The sequence below is a fragment of the Ptychodera flava genome, chromosome 21, assembly GCF_041260155.1.
Source record: "Ptychodera flava strain L36383 chromosome 21, AS_Pfla_20210202, whole genome shotgun sequence".
Classification (NCBI taxonomy): Eukaryota; Metazoa; Hemichordata; class Enteropneusta; family Ptychoderidae; genus Ptychodera; species Ptychodera flava.
Window position 1 is genome coordinate 28,812,163 of NC_091948.1, and position 20,815 is coordinate 28,832,977.

A 20,815-nucleotide genomic window follows, 5' to 3' on the forward strand; every position below is an offset into this window, starting at 1 on the left:
ACCTCAAACAAAAACAGATTCCTAGATACTAATAGATAGCTGGAGATGATGTTACTCTTGACACAGATTGGAAATGTACACCAATGTAAATAACCGCCGGTGAATGATCAGGGGACTGTTGTAATAATTTCTGCTGTCCCTATGTCTACCTTGACAGAACAAGGGGAATCCACTAAACTGACACACACACACACACACACACACGCACAATTTCTGTAATTCATGTTAGCATGGTAGAACACATTCACATGGTCAGACTTTAGAGAAGTCCTGAAATGTAACAGTGACAGTGGTGAAAAAAATTCTCCATCATTCCAGATTTAACCACGACTGGGCTGATTTATTTCCACTGTTGATGAATTTTGTTGTAAATTTATAGCTTGGCTGTAAATTTTCTGACAGAAATATAAGTAATTGATGTCAGTTGCCATTTATTATTTACATTGCAACAGGCATACAGTCTCAAATGATTTCCTAGTTTTTCTATTGCTACCCATAAACATTGATTGTTGCCATAAACTTTCTAAAGGATAGTTGTAAATTTCCCATAGGGACATCTGTGTTTTCCTCTCATTCCATTGTGTAGTGGACATGTTCCATATGAAACTATTGATCAAATCGAGGTGATGAAATTCTGGTAATAAAATGTGCCTTAATATTTCAATCAAAGTAATTTGTCTCGTGCATATGTATATGTTACATAGTCACATCTTCCGATTCCTCAAACGACTGCAAAACCGGAATGTTAAAAGGAACCTTTCCTGTTCAAGTATTGTACTTGTATGTTTTAGCTCATATTTTGGTATATGTATAAATACCAAAAAGAGCTTATTTATTGTTATACTCAAAACCAGCTAAGAATGGACACTAAAATTGATCAAAATGTTATCACACTAGTATGATTGGTATGTCAAGTTTTTCCAAAATCCATGTACAAGTATACAGGATAAAGTTGTAGCATGTATATGTGCTCTTATCAGATTTCCTGTATACATACACACATAATGTCATAGGAGTACATTGTCCATTCAGGCAATGTGATGTCATAATCGTGTTCAGTGTCATTACACCCTGTGCGACTTAGTGACTGGTAAATTTACATGTGTATATCATTTAGGTGATCACAAGATACAGAGAAAAAAAGACAAATACTGTCAACTGATTTGAAAATGTGTTATACATTTGAAATGATGGTATTAAAGTTCAGATTTGTAAAGTAACTTTGTACTTCTGTGTAAACATGTCTGTCCAGTTGATACAGGTTATCACAAAGATCGTATAGAACCATTTATTGGTGACTTTGTTGACCTTTGGAAACTGACATTGTAACCTTTGACCATACAAGTAATTGTACGTCAGAAAATCCAAATTTAATTGCTTGGACATTCATTTGTGCAATCTGTACGTATGTACCAACCCATCAAGAGTAACAAATATTTGTTAATACAGCCACAGTCCCTCCACTGTGGTACAGCTATAGCTATAGCCATGATACAGGACATGATCAGTGTATATTCTGGTAGTAATTAGCATGGCCCTGATTGGATACATTGTTTCAAGTGTATCCAGCAATAGCAAGTTTTGCCTAGATACTGTTGCTATGCCATGTGATAATGCTTTAAAATTAAAGTAGCAGCCCTCAGACTTGTTCTTGCTTTGTATACAACTTTGGTTATTTATACATGTATGATGTAGTTGTGATTTGTTCCCCTCAGATAAGTTGTGTCCAGTTTTCAATTTGTCCATAAGTAAAGCTGGTGAAAAACCTGCACATTTACATGTAACGTTTATGTTGCGGCAAATAAAACAAAATTATACCATCTTATATATATATATATATATATATATATATATATATATATATATATATATATATATATATATATATATATATATATATATATATATATATATATATATATATATATATATATATATATATATATATATTTATATATAATCCCATGGTATTTTTCTCTGTTTGACGTCATCGTATACGAGTGTTTTTCGCGGAGCCGTACAACTTCGAGCCGAAGGCGAGAAGTTGTGCGGCTCCGCGAAAAACACGAGTATACGATGACGTCAAACAGAGAAAAATTCTATGGGATTATATATTTATCACATGAACAGTCTTCTTATTTTTCTTTGATGTGGATGGATCAAAATTATTTTAACAAATTGCATGATTTTTATCGCGATTTTGTGTTTTATTTACGCGGATTACTTTCATTTAACGAGTAAAGCGGCCCGTCACCCAGGAGATGTGCAAATGTTTACAGGTATACTTTAATTCATAAATCCGGTTAAGCTGAAATTTCGCTACAGCGAAAGGTATCTCCACCAATCAGACATCCGGATTCGGTCACGTGCGCGTGTCAATCATTGTCTCGCGCTGGAGCGATGCCAAGGCAAGTCTGCCATCATAGCTTTCACCGTACCGTGCTACCGACGGATAGGCATAGTATTTTGAGTTATTTAGAATATTTACAATTACATTTATGAAGTTAATACAATGGCACTATCGAAACAGTAGTTATCATACTTAGATATGCTGTGGCTTTTAAAATATCACAAGTTTACGACCTTATAGCGTGCCCGAAAGATTCAGATCGATGACACACAGAGTGTACGCTTGTTTTTGTTGGCACTGCTGTATACGTCACCGGTCTCCGCCGCGCCGGTGGCCATCTCAGTCGTCAATCAACGTTTTCGTTTTATGGACTTTGATGTTTGCTGTGACACGTATCGCCCGTAGGTGCATCTCAATTTTGTTACTTGATGGGAACTCTGTTCTGTTGTACAGTGAGTGTTGTCCGAGTCAACTTTCAAAATAAATCGGATTCTACAGCGCTGCACTGCAGAGTGTATATGTCTTCACTACAGCCTTCCGCTGCAGGTTTGATCTCGATCGAGAAACGACGGAATAATTTGTGTGATGAAGGAAATTTATCGTTGTTCGTCGAATGACTTTATGCTTGTGCCTTCTATGTCGCTTTCCCGAAGATTATACGGTACTCATTTATTAAGTTGAACTTTCGTTGAGGTGTATCTTTAGGGTTTATCGCCAACCGGGATCGCCAGGTACGACGTCGCTTGGCGATCGCCAGGTACAACGACGCACATTGAGCCTTACGACTGGAGCAGTGACGTTACTGAGCCAAATGATCGATGATATCCTCATTCGATTCTTGCTGTTAGGTATATTCGTCCCAGATTCTTGGGAATAGCTAAAGCTTTAGCGACTTGGAATTTCGTTGGACATGCCTTTTATGTTTCCATATCTGGATTTATCGCGCCGGGTCACCTTTTTGTCAAAATTCTGTGTTTCAGGAAAAAAGTTCCGGTTGATGACGTACAACAGGGGTAATATGGATTTCTTATCTGTGCTGGTGTACGTCACACAGGTGGAGATACGGGCCAGTTCATGTGATAAATATATATATATATATATGGCATATATACACACACACACACACGCACACACACATTTACATACCGGTAAACAAAGTGGCCTAATGATTTTTCCTTTATACATGTAATCAAAACCATCAGAAACTTCCCACCTATTTGGACTGAAATGGAAATATCTAAACCATCCTAACATTTTCAGCTTACGTCAGTACATTTTTTTTCTAATCATAATTTGCATTCTTGTTACTGTCATGGATGTGTTATTGTCATTTCATATGCATGTCTTGTCTGCTAAATTCCTTGATGGTATTCCTACTGTACATTAAGGCCATGTTTGTTCTCAAGTGCCTCTGTAAAAATATCTATTCTCTGAACAGATTTCAGTACATATCGTTTACAAGATTGTGAGATCTTTTCAGCAAAATTTATTACCTTGAGATGAAGTTCCATAATAGGATTGAACTCTGAAATTAAGGGGAGTGATTTTGTCAGGTGCAGGTGTTTTTTTTCAAATAGAAGCTAACAAATTGATTTCCTTTTTATTATCTAGTTATCTTCTCCAATTTCCTATCTTGTCAACATTCCACATTTCCATTGAGTGAAATCCAAGTAGTGTGGTATAGAATGTAGAAATACCTCCAATGCTTATTGCAGAGTGAGAGTACTTTGCACTGGTTCATTTCTGTGTCCGTATAGAGTTCATTGCAAGTGGTAGTCAGCTTTCATAAAAAGTATCAAAAGAATAAAAAAAGTGATGGATTTTTTCAGTTATACTTTTAAACTTGTTTGGCATCAGAATAAGAGACAAATACTGGGATTGTTGATATTATTTCCGAAATTAAGCAGGTAATGCTGCTTGACAGTAAATATCGTGGTTTGAGTAGTTTAGAATCTAATGGTAGCTGTTGTGACATTCAAACTTTGTTGAAAACCACATTTAGAGACGGACAACTGACATCATAGGCTTCATTTTGATACAGTGTGTGAATATCTACCTACCGGTAGTTAGCTTGAAATTATATTTCTCAGTCAATACAGCTTTTTGTGATGGATACTGATAAGACAATCATCTGGAAATGATATGGTAATACCTTATTGGTGAATTCCCGGTACATGAATATGCTATCTGATTTCAGCTAAATGCCATTCTTGGCATTTGATGACTTGCTCGTCAAAATATTGAGATCACCAGAAATTACAATGTAGATTGCTGTCGACCAAAACGACCAAGTACATGTACATGTACCACTGAGTATGCTCACATGTTTCTGAAATGTGAATTTTCCAATGACATGTTCATCTGAAGAATGTTTTTGAAATGACTGACCTTTGGTCTGTGAATTGTCAGATTCTTGTCGTGTCATATTTGAAATCTGATCATGGCATATAGAGCTGTAGAAGTCAATTACATGTGACTGGCCACGTACAGATTTAGCAACACCTTACTTTGATAACAATGATTTTATCGGAAAGTCCCCAATGGCAGCGTTTTCTGTACAGGTTGTTTAATCAAAGGAAAAGCTCACTTTTGTGATTGCGTTATAATTAGTGAGTTAATTAAACTTGAATACTCAGTCTGCAAATTGCATACACGTATGTAGTCTTTGTGTGAGCATAGTAAGCATATTTCTATGTTAAACCCAGCCTCACGATGCACATACCAGGAAGCTGGTACATATTGATTGATGTAAAACATGATGTACAGTGTGCATGCTGGCCAAAAAAATGTATTCCTACTCGTGGGATGAGTGTATTTTCATTTACCATTTATTTCCAACTTAATTTTGTACATAAATATGATTAAAAACAATGAACATGTTCCAAGCAATACAAAAGGGTTTTCGTGTCCATGTGTAAGTTTTTATACTTTGCTATAGTGAATGAAGATAAGTTTTGTACTATAAAAGTGATAATTTTTGTACTATAAAAGTGATAATTTTTGTACTATAAAAGTTATGGTTATATGTGCATGCATTTCTGTTTCACAATAAATTAGCTAATTTCATGAAATTGTTGTGTTAAATGATGTTTGGACCGTCGAATTCTCCAAGTATGTGTGATTTCTTTAATTCTAATATTGCAATATAAGGAATGAGCCAAACTATACATCTGCATTCAAAAGGCTAGAAAGTAATGAAAAATACAGACTGACTTTACTACAGCTGTGCCGAGACAGCTTAAATAATTGAAGACTTATTCTTCAGTAAAATACTGCATTTGAATGAAGTTGTTCTGATCAATTGTACATGTATATTGGCTTTTGGCATTATGTTCCATAAAAGTGAGTGGGACTACAGGAACATTGAAAAATAATAGAGTTTTGTCATTAGTGTATTTGTAGTACAATGTAGTTGTGTGTGACTGGTGTTTTTCAAAGAGCTTTCTTTTATCAGTGGATGTGGCCATAGGAAATGGCTAGCTATTAGGGAAATGGCCGACCAATGGAGTAACTTCCCTAATGAAAACTAAACTGACGTGTTTAATGGCATAAAATTTCACGGTGGAGATTTTCTTTTTGTCATGAAGAAACTCACTTGAATGAAATGAGACTTGTATTTGGTAATGAGCTGAGTAAAATAATGCATTTACATTGTGTATTCTCTGCTTGGTTTATGCTTTATGTTCTGCAGAGATGCGGTGAATGCCTGTAGCACATGACTAGTGGACCGTGTAGACACTCTAGTATCTACTTTCCTATTGTACACTGGGACCTTTTATGCGGTTTATTCTGAGCCAGACAATGGGAAGATTCACGATTCTTCTTATAATAAAAGGGAAAGGACCTGAACTAGTAGGGAATCAGTTCCTTGAGCCAATCATTGTGTGATCTGTGTTTATTCAGATTCTAACCTTGCCTGAGGTTGGTCAGTGGTATTATGTTGCAATCCTTCATTATCTATTTACACAAACAAATTGAAACTCTACCAGATTTTATCAACATTAGTCATGAATGTGGTACAAAACAAGCATTAATATTTGTTAAAATTGGCAGATTAGAACTCGAAGTAATGCATCTGATATATGATTTGAATAAATAGAGAAATTGTAAACACTGACATGTGTTACAAATATTTGCATGAATATTTCACCTTAAGTAAGAAATCTTTTCTTTATTTTCCTTTGCTGTGGTCCGTTTCAACAGCATAGATCAGATTGCAAACTATCGCTTCTACTATAGTGTCTAGCTAACAAAATTCCAGGGAACACAGTAAACATTATAAGAAGGGATAGTGCACTGTAAAGCCATGTAAAGAATAAATTACAGGGGTCCAACCTTTTCTGAATACAAGGTTTTCTCCCTTCAAGCATGTGAAGGGCCAACAATAGTACAAGGATATTGATTCAGAGGCAGCCAACCAGCAATTTTTGAGAAAATGTAACCAGAAGTGATGTTTACTTGTGAGTGTACTACTCTTAGGTATTTTGAACAAATTGAAAATGTTGAAGAGAAAGTAAAAGCTGTTTGTAACGTACCAGATCCTGCCCTCTCATTTCTCCCCCCCCCCACCCTCATTCACCACTTTAGAGAAAACTTCCCAATGGCTCCAAAAATACTCTCTCATGTCCTCTCGTAACCACATGCTTTTACCTCCTCTCTTCCCTCAGTAAATCTGCTGCAAACAACCAAATCCAACTCCCTGTCCAATGCCCCTCCTTTTTCAAAGTTGCCTGCTAAAGAAAGTAAAATTTTCATGTAACATGTGGTTGATAAAAAGTTCTGAACACTCTTTTTCACGAACAGTTTGGTTTGCTAGCCATGATTGCCTGCATGTGTTTACACAGTAACACATTGTTGATCAGTTTTCATTAACATTGCTGGGTTACTTTTTTTCCTTTCAGAAAACCACAAAGGGACAAGTTTTGTTGGACAAAGTATTCCAACACTTGAACATCTTAGAAACAGATTATTTTGGATTGCGATACCTGGATGAAGCCAGTCAAACAGTAAGTTACACCCATTACACAAGACAATGATTCTACTCAGGAATAAAATGGACGCGGTGTGTTCTACAGACTTAGTATGCCTATTAAAGAGATCACATGATGGTGGTACAAATAAACCCCCATGTACTAATGCATGTGGATATACACGTATTTGTGTGTGTTTACGCATATAGGTTTGTTATTTGAACCCTGGTCCATTCAAATTCCGGGTTAAACCTTATATCAGCCATAGCACTGTTCATACACATTTTGGTATATGTATGGGAATTTATCCTTGAAAAAAATTAAAAATTGTTCTTTTATGTAGTTACACATTAAATAAGAAATGTGGCATACTTAAGCTTCACTTTTTGTGAAAAATTAGCTAGCAGTGAAGGTGTCAAGGTAGACTTGAAATACTGTTCCTTCTGGAAAATGCAAAGTGACCCATGGATATGACGTCAACCCAAGAATTTCTTTACTGTGCATGAGTTTCTTGATTGTAATATGTTAAAGCATAGATTTTATGAAATCCTAAGATATCCAATGTAATCAATACTTTATGAATGTTGTAGAAGGTATAGTTCAGGCAGGTATTGTTTCATCATCAGACAGATTAAAAAAAAAGGGAAAATAAGAAAACTTGCTCAAAAGTAATAAACTGCTTTCAACATCACTCACATTTTGAATAATGCAAAGTGTTGTCAATGTTGTTTTGCTGAATGTACATCTGTTGAGAAGATGAGTTGATGATTTGGTATGAATGTATTGTCATAGAGGAAATGTAAGATTTCTAATTATGGTTTCATGGACCATGACATATCAAAATGAGCAGAATACAAGCATAGACTGTGGAGCAGAATACAGTGGAGCAGAATATCCACTGTCTGTGATAAAACATAAAATTCACAGACAGTGAGTGCCTTCAGCACATGCATATTTCAAGAGTAATTGTAATTGAAGTATCTGGAGTCCTTCACATCCTATGTCCATCGTGATGTTTGCCCTTCTGATCATTGACCCCTAGACTGATGAAAATTCTTCTCTCCAATTCACAAATTTTACTCTGATGTTTCAAAGAAAACAACTGCAAAACTATGAACTGTATAAATAAATAAATTGTGTCATCTATATTTCATGTCAAGCAACAGAAAAAATAATACGAAGTCTAAAACTGTAAGTGTAAAACAACTCTAAATTTTTGTATAATTTTAAAATATATTCATAAATTCATAGATTTTAATTACATGACTAGTACAACAAGAGCAAATTTCTTTGTTGTTGTGAAAAGTGAAGTATATAAAGAATGTTTCATGTGAGTTTGAAGAAACCATCAGGATTGAAGCACCAGTACTGTTTTGTTTACATCTTGTGGAATTGGTTTAGTAATGGACAAATACAAATGCAGTATTGGTACCATTCTCTCAGGCATTGGACTGTAACTAGAAAATGAAATCGTAATTTGTGAAGGCATGTTATGCCATTTGTCCTAGAGTTTAGAAGCTGTACATTATACATGTTAGGTCAATAACTCTCTCACCCCAAGTTTGTATTTGTATATTGTTACAGGTGGTGTTACCCACTGTGTTGACACTTGTAGACTTAGTGATCTAAATATGAAGGATTGACCTCGTGTGACCTTTGAATACCTAGGTGACAGTCAAGGACATTTTAACAAAACAAGACTAAGACAATTAGTTTCCATGGACACTCTGAATTACTCTGCTCAAACAGCCATAAATGTTACACATACAGTACCATTTTGAAGTCTGGCTACAAATATGTTGTCCAAATTACACAATTATTTGAAAAGTTGAAATAACAATTTGCATGTTTGTATTTTTAAGGTGCGCTAGAAATTCTCATGAGTGTTGTCTACTATTGTGGAAGGGTCTTTTAAGGAAACGAAGGACATGATGCTTGTAGATTGTAATTGCTCTGTTAAAGAGACTATGATTTACGCTGACAGCTTCCTAAGAGTTTTTTTTCAATGAGTGCCCTTCGGTGATCTCTGTCACCATGGATACAGTCTAGTATCAGAATTGATCCTGTGACAACCACCGCATTGTGCCTGTGTAAAACAATGGATCATACCACACACTTTAACCCTTTCACCACCATGGTTTGTCCCAAATCCATTGTTTTCTATGGTAAAGTTGGACCTGTATACAGGGAACTGGGGGTGACAGGGTTAAGGTTGAACAAGAAGACACAGTCATGAAAAGTTTCATTGTATTTTCTTCATTCTTTCAGCATTGGTTAGATGGTACTAGATCAGTTACCAAACAAATTACAGGTAATTACTCACTGTATAATTCTGTTTTCAAGTCTGTGCACCTGGGTGTTTCAAATGTTTTATCATACATCTTTGCCCCAAAGCAACATCTAGTTTCAAAATAGAATGATATATACCGGTATATATAGATAGATAGATAGATAGACAGATATGAGCATTTGCACAATTTAAATGAACACAATTACATGCTGTATTTTACTCACAATAAATTTTCCAATTGTAAAAATATGAAATTATTTCAATACCTTAGATTGAAGTCATTACAAAACAAGTTTACTTGTGATATTGCTATGTTAACTGCTGAAGTTGATCATGAATTTCAAGCAATTGTTGGTTGTATACTGTAGCATGTATACTGTAGAAATACATTATAACAGTTCTAAATTATTTACCATAGAACACTATCTGTCATTGCAACAGCTTAACTATTCTGACCATGTGATATCTTTCAGCTGGTCCACCATATACTCTCTACTTTGGGGTGAAATTTTACATCGAAGACCCATGCAAACTGAAGGAAGAAGTGACGCGTTATCAATTCTTTTTACAACTGAAGAGAGATATGTTACAAGGTAGACTGCCCAGCAGTCCAAACATCACCTCTGAATTATGTGCTTTAGCCGTTCAATGTAAGTATTCCATCATATTGTCTTGAATAATGGTGGTCTTTTGTCTGCCTTGTAGAACCATACAAGTCAGCGATGATAAATTGATAACAGGGATGATAATTTGTTTTCAAAGATGAATTGTAAGTGAGCAGCATACATATCATGTGAGCTACCTACCATAGTATACACCTCGAAATTGAAAGTCTGTAAACTTGTGCTTAAATTTTCCTCAGGGAAACTTTCAACTTTTCTCTCTCTACATTAAGAATAAGAATCGGGGTTTTCTGTGCAAATTTTGGTGCTATTGAAGCAAATTACCTTAAATTTACTGATATTAAATTTACTGGAATTCAAGATGGCTGCCATACCTGTGTTAGCTCAATGGGGAAAAATTGCATTTCCACTTTTCACAAAAAGAAGAAGGTGAAAACTTAATTTTCCACATGAACTTCAACATGAGCATAGCGAGATGTCCCAGACCTAAAAGGTACTGTAAAAGTTTGAGAGTCTGTATATTTGTCTCCGAGGTGCATTCTACCTAAAGAGATACATCCTATCGAGTTCCCAAAAATTTCTATCCAAATCAAAGACCTGCACAAGTTTTTTTCAACATAAACTCACATTAAGTTTGTAAATCTGCCAATGAAGAGAGTAAAAACACATTTTAGAATTGTAGAGAAATGTTCAAGTATTGTGAAATGTCACGAAATGCAGTATAGTGACATTGTAAAATGATACAATAACAATCTAGTTTAGGGGCGATAATAACACAGCAAAACCGTTAGTAAGAGGTTGCGTTTTTGCAAAACAGCATGCTTTGGTCCATACACGTAAACAGCTCAAAGTCATTTATTAAATATTTTGAATTAAATGAATCTATTCTGAAGGCTAGTACAACAGATGGCACTATTGTTTACTTTGCCCCCCTTTGCAACATTGTGCCTGGTAAAGTGACTTGGATATCAGCTCTCTATCGGCTGTAGATTTACTTTCAATAATATATTTATGAATGGGTCTTTTGTAAATGGCAGGTTATGAATTTTAATTGCCAGAAATGTTTGCTATGTGCAATGCAACATCAACAGCTTGTGGATTTTTAATTGAAATCTCTTGCCGTAAGCCAGATTAAAATTGCCTTTGTCTATTTGTAAAATCACATCACCAGAAATGAAATATTAATCAGCATACACTTTTAAAGCTGACTATATGTGATTTGCATAAGTGGTAACCATGGTAACCATTGCAAGCAAGAAGTATGATAATCATTTGTAATTTTGTTTCATTTAACAATGAGGATTGTGTTTAAAGACATGATAAAGGAACGAACGTGAAGATGTCCCACCATGTTAGCACAGTATATGAAATAAGATCCACTCTACCCGTATATTAATCTGTGAGTGACACCCATACCTACATTGCTACTGGTACATCTCATGGAGATCCTGTATTGATTTCCACAGATTGCAATTTAGTCCAGTAATTGGAAGCTGTAAGGGTGATGTCAAACACTCTGCATGAAGACAATTTGATTGCACTGTGGGAGCTGTGTCAATTCCTTTCCAATAAACTGTATGTCAGTGGAGTTGATTTGAAGTGGTTAGGTCATCAGACAAAGCCCAGACTCTAATGAATTATTTTCCCATTAATTAGTGTGACCCCGTGTGACATCAAGTAAGATTGCATTTAATTTGCACAGATAATGCCTTGTTAAGAACCCTCACAGTTTTTAGCTCCTCTGTGAACAGAATATTTCTGTTAACCTTGGTGAACTGCCATCAACCATGCTCAAAATTCAGCGTGAATGGATACCTTGGTGCTCATGGCATTATTTGAAGTTCATCAGATCCAATCAGTTCAGCTTTATTCAATTTATAACAGAGTGTCTTTGAGTGGATATCAGTGCTTGCCACGATACTGCAATAAACGCTGCAACTTTCATCAAATTGTATGGCTTATAAAGAAAATCTCATTTCCTGCTTCAACTCTTCTGATTCAGTCATCGCCATTATAAGTAGTTTCCTATTCTATTATTTTAGATGACTTTGTAGTATGCCGCTAAACTTATCAATTCCATTAAATTGCGTTGTTTGGAAAACAAGTTATGGAAACAATGGTGACAGGTGTATCATAGAATCTGTCACCTTTAGCTCAACAAAATCTGTCATTGCACATGTTTAAATACGCCTCATTCGTAGCATGTTGATTTACTTGTGATTTCATGAAGACAGTTTCAAGAAGAGGGTCAGATATACAAACTTCACTACAAAAGAACCAACTCTCATCGTTTAATTGTCTGTGCAAAATGCCATTAGTTAAATAGAATAATTTTTACACATGACAAAATATTATTCAGTTTCCATTCAAGTTGAGCTCTCATGTCTGTCAGTCCGTTACTGTCCTCCCTTGACTTCATCCAGTGCAGAATACCATACACTGTCTTTGAATTTCTCATTTCCTTTTGTAACCAGGTTATCATCTGACATGTTATCTGTGTTCTATCATTTCCAAGGTTTCTGAAAATGTTGAGCTTGCTCAGGAAAAGCAGGAATGAGTTACCATGGGATACAGTGTGTAATAATGCCAGCAGGGTGACAGATATGCTTTAACATGTCACAGATCACTGTCATATGAATAAAATATCCATGGTATTAATGAATATTTTTCTTCTTCTAAAATTGCAGCTGAATTAGGTGATTGTGATGCTAAGAGGCATTCTCACGGTTATATATCTGAGTTCCGCTTTGTACCAAACCAGACAAAGGAATTGGAACACCAAATAGAACAGATCCATCAAACACTGAAGTGAGTACTTAAATCTACAGCTTTACATCATTTCCTCTTTGCATCTAAGTTTCTGGATGTTCTAATTGACTTGTAAATGTGTCAAACAATGTCAGCTAGTCGACAGTAAAGCACTTGGATTCATTAATGAAGTTTTGGCAAATGCATAAGCTGTGCAAATATCAGAACATGTAACGTACTTTAATGGGCTCACAAGTGTTCAGAATAGACAGAAATCATCCCTACTGTATGCTTATATTTTAATATGTATCTAGATGTATTACAAAGGAACAATTTCACTTTCAAATGTTCTTGATATTGCGTCAACCACAGCGTACATACAGTACCTTGTCCAGCACGGATTTGGTACTTTTGATATTGTTAACACACACTTAAAGGGACAAAGACGGCCATTTTTCCATTAATGTTGTTCGATACGAGATACTACTTATATTGTTTGACATGTTGAAAGATACTGAATAAATGAGTGACCATGCATATATTCGACCCCGGTTTTACACACGATACAGGAAACCATCGTGAAAATGAATTAATGGTCATGACCATTAATTCATTTTTGCCATGGTTTCATTTAATTTGTCTAAAACTGAGGTTGAATACCGGTATATGCATGGTCACCCATTCTTTTAGTATCTTCCAACATTCAAACAATATAAGTAGTATCTCGTACCAAACAAAATTCATGAAAAAATGGCCGACTTTGTCTCTTTAAGTTCCAGACACTGAGGAAGCAGTTGACTGCAAAGATCATTAACAGTAAAATAGAAAAAGGGATGGGTACCATTTACCACCAAATGAGTCTGTTACAATATTTAGTTGAAATAATTTGAATTCTAAGTAAATGTGAAAAGCTGACATGCATGCATGTAGCTAGATCACTTAGTGTTTAGGTTCAACTTCAGTTGCAGGCACTGTCAGTGTTGTTTACCTAAAGCTACTTGTATCATAATACAAGGCAAAATTCCATATCTACGTTGCTCATTTATCTGTCAAAGACCATATGATTAAACCTCTCCAAGTAAAGCCAGAAATATTAATTTGTTAGATTTCAAAGCTATTTCCTGAAGACCAAGCCAAAGCAATACACTAAAAGTGTCTGTCAAACACATGTTTTGGTTACCAATCAACTGTAAGTAATTTTAGCAGAATAGTGTTTATATAAGGTGTAAGAGTTTATGAAAATGAAGAAAGTTTGAGTTAAATTTCGTAATAAGCCATCAAATATCCCAGTGTTTGATACAAGGTTGTTGTAACAGCTGAGATGCATGTGCCTACGTTTCAATGTACAGATGGCATGCCAGCTTAGATGTGATGAATATTTGTCAGTTGCTCGTGATCTGAAAATACCAGAGTTTCAACTGTGACACGGTATTCCCCATGGCATTACCCAGAATCCAGGCTCTTCAGAGTTCTTGACCTGTGAACAGTGGTTTGGTTGCCTAATAATGCCGACTCAAGTATCCTATTATTTATACATAAGTCTTTGTATATCATGGAGAGGATCCGTGTTCCCTTTGTACCACTTTGAAATTGATGATGAAGACTGAAATCTGCAATCAAGCTGATAAAATAGCTGGCTTTGTTGCTCACACTGTGACTCATACTCCAGCAACGGAGCCGAGCTGTAATAATCAATCATTATATCAATCTAGGTACTTCAAGTCCCTGTCGGCAAGTCTTTGTCACAGATCAAATTGCAAAATGAAGAACTATGGACCTGTACCGGTACATTTAATTTGAGGGTTCAGGTACAGGATAGACAGTAGATTAACTGCAACATAGTTTCAATTTTTGTTTTTCATTCAGACGACGTTCTAGTGATGTTTGTTCTGAAATAAACCCATTGATACATTTATAAACAATCTTACAGAATATATATCACATGAGCAAAAAGCGAGCAAGGATAATTACATGTATGTTTACCCACTGGAAAAAAATGTGTCTTCCACGTTTTTACCAGCTGAAAAATGTGTACGGTATACTACAGTTTGTGAATTATGAAGTTTTGCTTGAATGTGATGAATAATGCGGGACATTATGAACAACAACATCATTCAGTGAAACTTTTGATTGTGTAAGATGGCATTTTATTACGTCGCATTATTCTTCTTAAAAATGGTTTATTTCATTTGAATTTCAAAATTTTCTGTTTTAGCATGTTTACCTTGTTCTGAATTCAAGTAATTTGTTGGTGAAAACAAAACTGAAAAGCCACGCTCATGGTACATGCAGAATTTTGTTGCCGTGGGTTCAGTTTTATGGATGTTATCAACTACCAGTGGGTGCCTGGACCATATAGTGAACATACAGGATATTTGATTCACCAAATTTCCTTTTCAACTTACAGGGGTCAGGTTCCGGCGACGGCTGAAATGAGTTTTTTGGAGAGAGCCAAACTATTGGAAATGTATGGAGTAGATTTACATCCTGTGAAAGGACAGGATAATGTAGACTATTTCCTGGGTTTAACACCGACTGGTGTTGTTATTTATAAAAGTAAAAATAAAGTAGCTAATTATTTCTGGTAAGTAAGCAACAGTATTCTCAAAGTTCTATTTCTACCTGCAAAACGACCTGCTAACTTTATCCTGTCAAAATTTATATTACCTGTACATAAAATTTATATTACCTGTACGGGAAAGAAACTGTGTCAAAAAAAGATATTTATTGTGACTTCATCAAATGAATTTGTGTTATGTCTCCATCAAGCTGTTGTACTTGTTATCTATGGATGAAATTATATTTCAATTTGACAAATATACATTTCAATTTGATAATAGGTGTGAAACAACAGTGATACTATTTTAACAAAGCTGTATGCTGTTATAGTTTTTGTCTGCAGCCGAGAACTCATAAATTAAACCATCAAGTCTGGATTGTATCACAGATACGGCTGTTAGCATCAATATGTTTGTTGAGTGCTTGGTTAAATAGAGATGTTTATAATGTACCATAGTAGCTGGATATTTGTTGAGAGAATTTGAAAAACTTAGTGTGTATTATAAGCCGTCTGCAGTTGAATGTAATTGTTTATTGCTATATTATATTTTATAACATAATTTGTAATATCTGTCTTAATTTTCACAGGCCTAGAATTACCAAAGTTCATTTTAAGGATTTTCAGTTTATTCTCAGGGTTATAGGAAGAGATGTAAGTAGTGTGACTACTGTGGTATGTTTATGTAAAGATCTTAGTCCGTTTGTTTGATCTGTTGTCTGTAAATTATCAGGCTAAGTGATTGGAATGGAAATTTCATTTTGTGGAAATTTCATTTTGTGGAAAAACTTACATTTGCTCTTTTTTTTTCTGTTTTCACACATTTCTGTGTTTTGAATGATATTAGCATCAAGTTCAGGCTCTATAATGGGAGAAATTTAGTTTATACACGTACAATGTTCAATCATTACACATGGCATCTTTGTCACGTGATAACCAGACATATTGTATGTGTGGCTCAGACATTCGGAATGGCAAAGGACATGTCAATGTGGAATCTATTTAGGTGTATAATTTATTTCATTTTCTTGATGTTTTCTGTGAATTTAGGTGAGCAACCTTGTACAGTGTCCTTGTAAAATAGCAAACACTGGTACAAGTCTCAATTACTCGCTAAGAATTCCTGACATGAACATGACACCTCAACAAGATTTCTTTAAACTTCATAATAACTCTATCAAAGCAAATCGGCTGATTTAATTCAAGGGTGATATGAAGTGTAAGAATGGTCGACGCATAAAGAAATTAATTTTACACACATTTTGCATGTTTTCAAGAATAAGTGCAGCAAAATCATCAGGAAGCACAATGATAATTGAAAATTCACTTGTTTGCACGGATACATTCACAACTATGCTGCCGGCAGATGTATGTGTAACTAAACCTCTCTTTTGGTTATTGATCTGAGTCTGCAAGAACATGGCATGTAAAATGATTACCATGAAACTATGCTGTTATAAGTAGAGTGTCCATCGATATTGAATTCATTCTGTAACTTTTGCAGATAGCACTGAGCTTCGTAATACATTTTTAAAAAACTTTACAAGCCACATTGTCCACTGTCACCAACTTTCTGATATGAATCATGATTGCTGTTAGACAACTGTACCATTATAGCACACAATTCACAGAGTAAGATTTCAGCTTGTCTATCTTCTTTGGATTTTTTTCAGAACACAGAAAATGAATACTACTTTGAGCTTCCTAACAAATCTGCATGTAAACATTTATGGAAGTGTTGTGTTGAACAGCATGCTTTCTTTCGTCTTCCTCACGTCATGGATGCACCGTCAGATAAACTACGTAGATACAACTTTGGCAGCTCAAGGTTCCGTCACAGGTAAGTCATTATGGCATCAAATACTGTGAAACAATTAACAACGATACTATTTAAACAAAGCTGTGTGCTGTTATGGTTTTGTCTGCAGCCGAGAACTCATAAATTTGACCATCCAGTCTGGATTGTATCACAGATACGGCTGTTAGTATTAATGTATTGGTTGAGTACGTGATTAAGTAGAAATGTTTATAAATGTACCATATATTGTAGCTAAATATGTGATGCTTAGATTTGTTCTGAAAATTAGTTCATGTTAAGGGATTACTGCAAAGTTTTCAATGGAAAAGAATCTCCTTGATAAAACCTGTGATGCAATACTACATTGAAGATTGGCTTTTCCGTACACATTGAAGAATTGCAAACATCTTTCTGTTGATTTCCAGATGAAGAACATTCAAAATTAGTTCATGTTTTCTTTACCGTGCAAAATATTCTTTAATTGTTTTGTTTAAAGGAAAATTTAACACATGATTTTACTTTGAAAAACATATGAACATGAGACATCAACACAAATTAAAACAATATATCTTGATATTCCAGTTGATGGCTGGATACATCCAGTATTGAGTACATTGCAAAAAAGTACAGTGATACAAATTGAAAATATATTTGTGAGTATTTCAGTATCAAGTAGTCGACAAAAGCATGTGCACTGAAATTCTAGTCATGTGGACTATTGAGTTTCCAGTATCACTAACACTGTGGTAAAATCAGTGGCAGTAGTGGTTACTCCTGTATTGAACTGTATGACCTCAGTATGACCTTGATATGACCTCAGTGACTGTTCACACCCAGTGTCATATGTCATCTAGCCAGGAGAAATAACAGACAGCATTGCATGTCTTCATTATTTTTGCAAAGTTTATACACGCAATGCTGGCATTTCTGTGAATTTAGAAGTTGTATCACCAGACTAAACAATGCAGACTGTTTTATATAACAACATACAAAGTGAAAATAAATTTATAAAAAGGTGTAATTTAAATTCAGCTAGTGGATATCATAAACATATATACTTCCAGAGTAATGCATAACATATTGAAAGCGTAATTGTTAATGTGAGAAGCACAGTGGGTGCCAACTAAAATTCCGTCAACAATTTTAACAGCATGCAGGCCGAGAAAAATGAACTGCCAGAAGCACATAGTATTTGTGTGCCAAACGTGGAAAAACACTCCACTATCTCTGTCATATTTGAAGAGTGTTTGGTTATGAAATTGTACTGTTTCACCCCAATTAGAATAATTGCTTGCTGTTTGTGCTGTATTTCCATCAAGTATCGATGTGTTTACAAGAGAAAGAAGGTTCTCATCACATACTGACATGTAATTCTTGATTTGACCTTTGACCCACATTAAATGAAATGCTAGATTTTCACAGACAGGGCATTTAGTGTGTTCTTACATGTTTGAAGTGGGTTATCCCAGATCAGAAAAACTTGCGAAAAGTTTTACTGTTTTACCCTAACAAGGATGACGCAAATAATGAGAAACCTGTTTATTGTATTGAGAGTCTTGGTTACAAAGTGCAATGTTTCTTGTAACTTACTGGTATCTTTGACATGTTCTGATTCGACAGTTGTAAGCTTTCTTTCATTGTTGCAAATGTAAAGAAGTTCAGGTTCAGTGATAAGATCAACTCAAAATGTTACTATCTACCACTACATCATCTGCTGTGTATTGGTACATGTAGATTTTGTGGATTTTTTTAGGAGCACTTGTAGTTCACAACTATGACAGAAATGTTATATCTTGTATCAAAAGTCACAATGTCAATGATGTGCCGTCACGATTTTATTGTTTTGATTCCAACTTTAACATGTAATTACATTAAACAGACTAAATCACTGCTTTTGCCAGCTATCGCAGCTAAAATTTTTTCTTCATGTGAACAGGTATTTTAGTGATATTGTTCCAACGTAACTATACTGAATGACCAATTATTATTGCCTTTGCCTTACTCTTAGTAAATGTTAAATGACGTAATGTCAAGGTTGTTGCAGAAATCCCTTCAGTTGTTTTGTGATAGATGTTCAGGCAAGGTGAGAGCTGTGTTCTGACAGCGTGTGACTCAATAAAGCAATACTCATCAAAGGCAGGTGTAGCTACAAGAAGTATAGTGTAGTTCACTTTATACAGCATTAGCGTAATCACAAGTACTGTATCATGGAGTGACTTGTACCCACACTGAGTGTGTAAACCTGGCTGTGGAAGACACTATTGTTGTAATATTACAGCAACTTTTGTGTTCCTGGATTTGTCTGTACTTATGCAGTCAACAAGGAGAAATCAGATTTGAAAATTCAACAAGTTTTTGTAGAAAAGAAATTCCCAGCTGTGAGGACCAAGGATTTAAATTGTTGTATGTCCTATTGAGGGGGCCGATACACAGTGTTTTAAAATTCCTGTGCTATGTTACCATAGCAGATGGAGCTCTGGTCTATGGCAACTGTGAACTCATGTCATGTTGATACAATACAATTAATGTAATAGTATAATGTTCCTGTCAACAACGTAAGATAAACCACTGCTCACCTTAGATGGTGACTTTGACCCTGTATTATGTGGACAATCCATATTCCATTGTAAAGTCAAAAGTATAATTTGCGTGTCATGCCGAGCCTCCAAGGAGGAGGAGTCATACAGGAAGAGATACAGACACTGTCATCAGTGAAGTAGATTCAAAGAATTTAAACTTGTATTGATCTGATCAATTGTGATACCAGTAATGGTCTTGTCATGTGCATGTGATTTCTCTCATTAATTGCTTGACTTCCAGCTAGAAGTGTAGGTGGATTTGTGTCAATTGAAGCCTTCAGATATTAGGTTTATCTTCAGAAGAAATGCATTTGTTGTGATATTACATCACACGTGCTAGTCTTGACAATCAGATAGACAGAGTCATTCAAAGGGAATGACAGAAATACCAGGATAGCCTGAATCCATCACAGAGCTTCCCCACTGTTATTGTAAAGGTGTTTAAGTCCACTGTTGACACCCCAGGCGTTGGTGCATGTTCTTCATTTACAAACGGGGGTGGCAGATATGGTTGTGAGGGGCTGGACGAAACTTGATTGTTCTGGGTTCCCCCAAACTGAATCAGGGCGTTCAGCTTCATACAGTCTGATTAATCATTTCCTGTAGAAAAGGCAATACAGGGTTTCAGTTGGAAGTTGACAGTTGTGTGTGAACACTTAACATCAAGTTGGTCATCTCATTTCATCATGTGTTAATAGTAGCCATAGCAAGTCAGTGCTTGTAAACAGCCACTGTAATTGAATTTAAAAAAACCAAAGGTGTCTCTGAGGCCTTAGACCTAAAAAAATCACAACAATAGTTTAATCAAGAACATCCAGTCACCATTGTTCGTTCAGTTTCCCTTCGTGTGTGCTGACTGTTTTAAGAGTTTTCAAGTCTTGACTGATAACATCAAAGTCT

General features: G+C 35.4%; 1 protein-coding gene across 3 annotated transcripts in view; it reads left to right on the forward strand.

Annotated features, from left to right (window-relative positions):
• LOC139121935 (band 4.1-like protein 4) overlaps nucleotides 1-20,815 on the forward strand; it is a 51,190-nt gene that overhangs the window by 10,136 nt on the left and 20,239 nt on the right. For all 3 annotated transcript variants that reach the window (XR_011549369.1, XM_070687264.1, XM_070687265.1), the window contains exons 2-8: nucleotides 7,252-7,356; nucleotides 9,589-9,631; nucleotides 10,084-10,260; nucleotides 12,921-13,041; nucleotides 15,389-15,565; nucleotides 16,129-16,192; nucleotides 17,212-17,378. Coding sequence is in view for 2 of the 3 variants with exons in the window: in XM_070687264.1 (XP_070543365.1) it covers nucleotides 7,252-7,356; nucleotides 9,589-9,631; nucleotides 10,084-10,260; nucleotides 12,921-13,041; nucleotides 15,389-15,565; nucleotides 16,129-16,192; nucleotides 17,212-17,378 (854 nt within the window). In the remaining variant the exon portion in view is untranslated. The remainder of the gene's footprint in view (nucleotides 1-7,251; nucleotides 7,357-9,588; nucleotides 9,632-10,083; nucleotides 10,261-12,920; nucleotides 13,042-15,388; nucleotides 15,566-16,128; nucleotides 16,193-17,211; nucleotides 17,379-20,815) is intronic.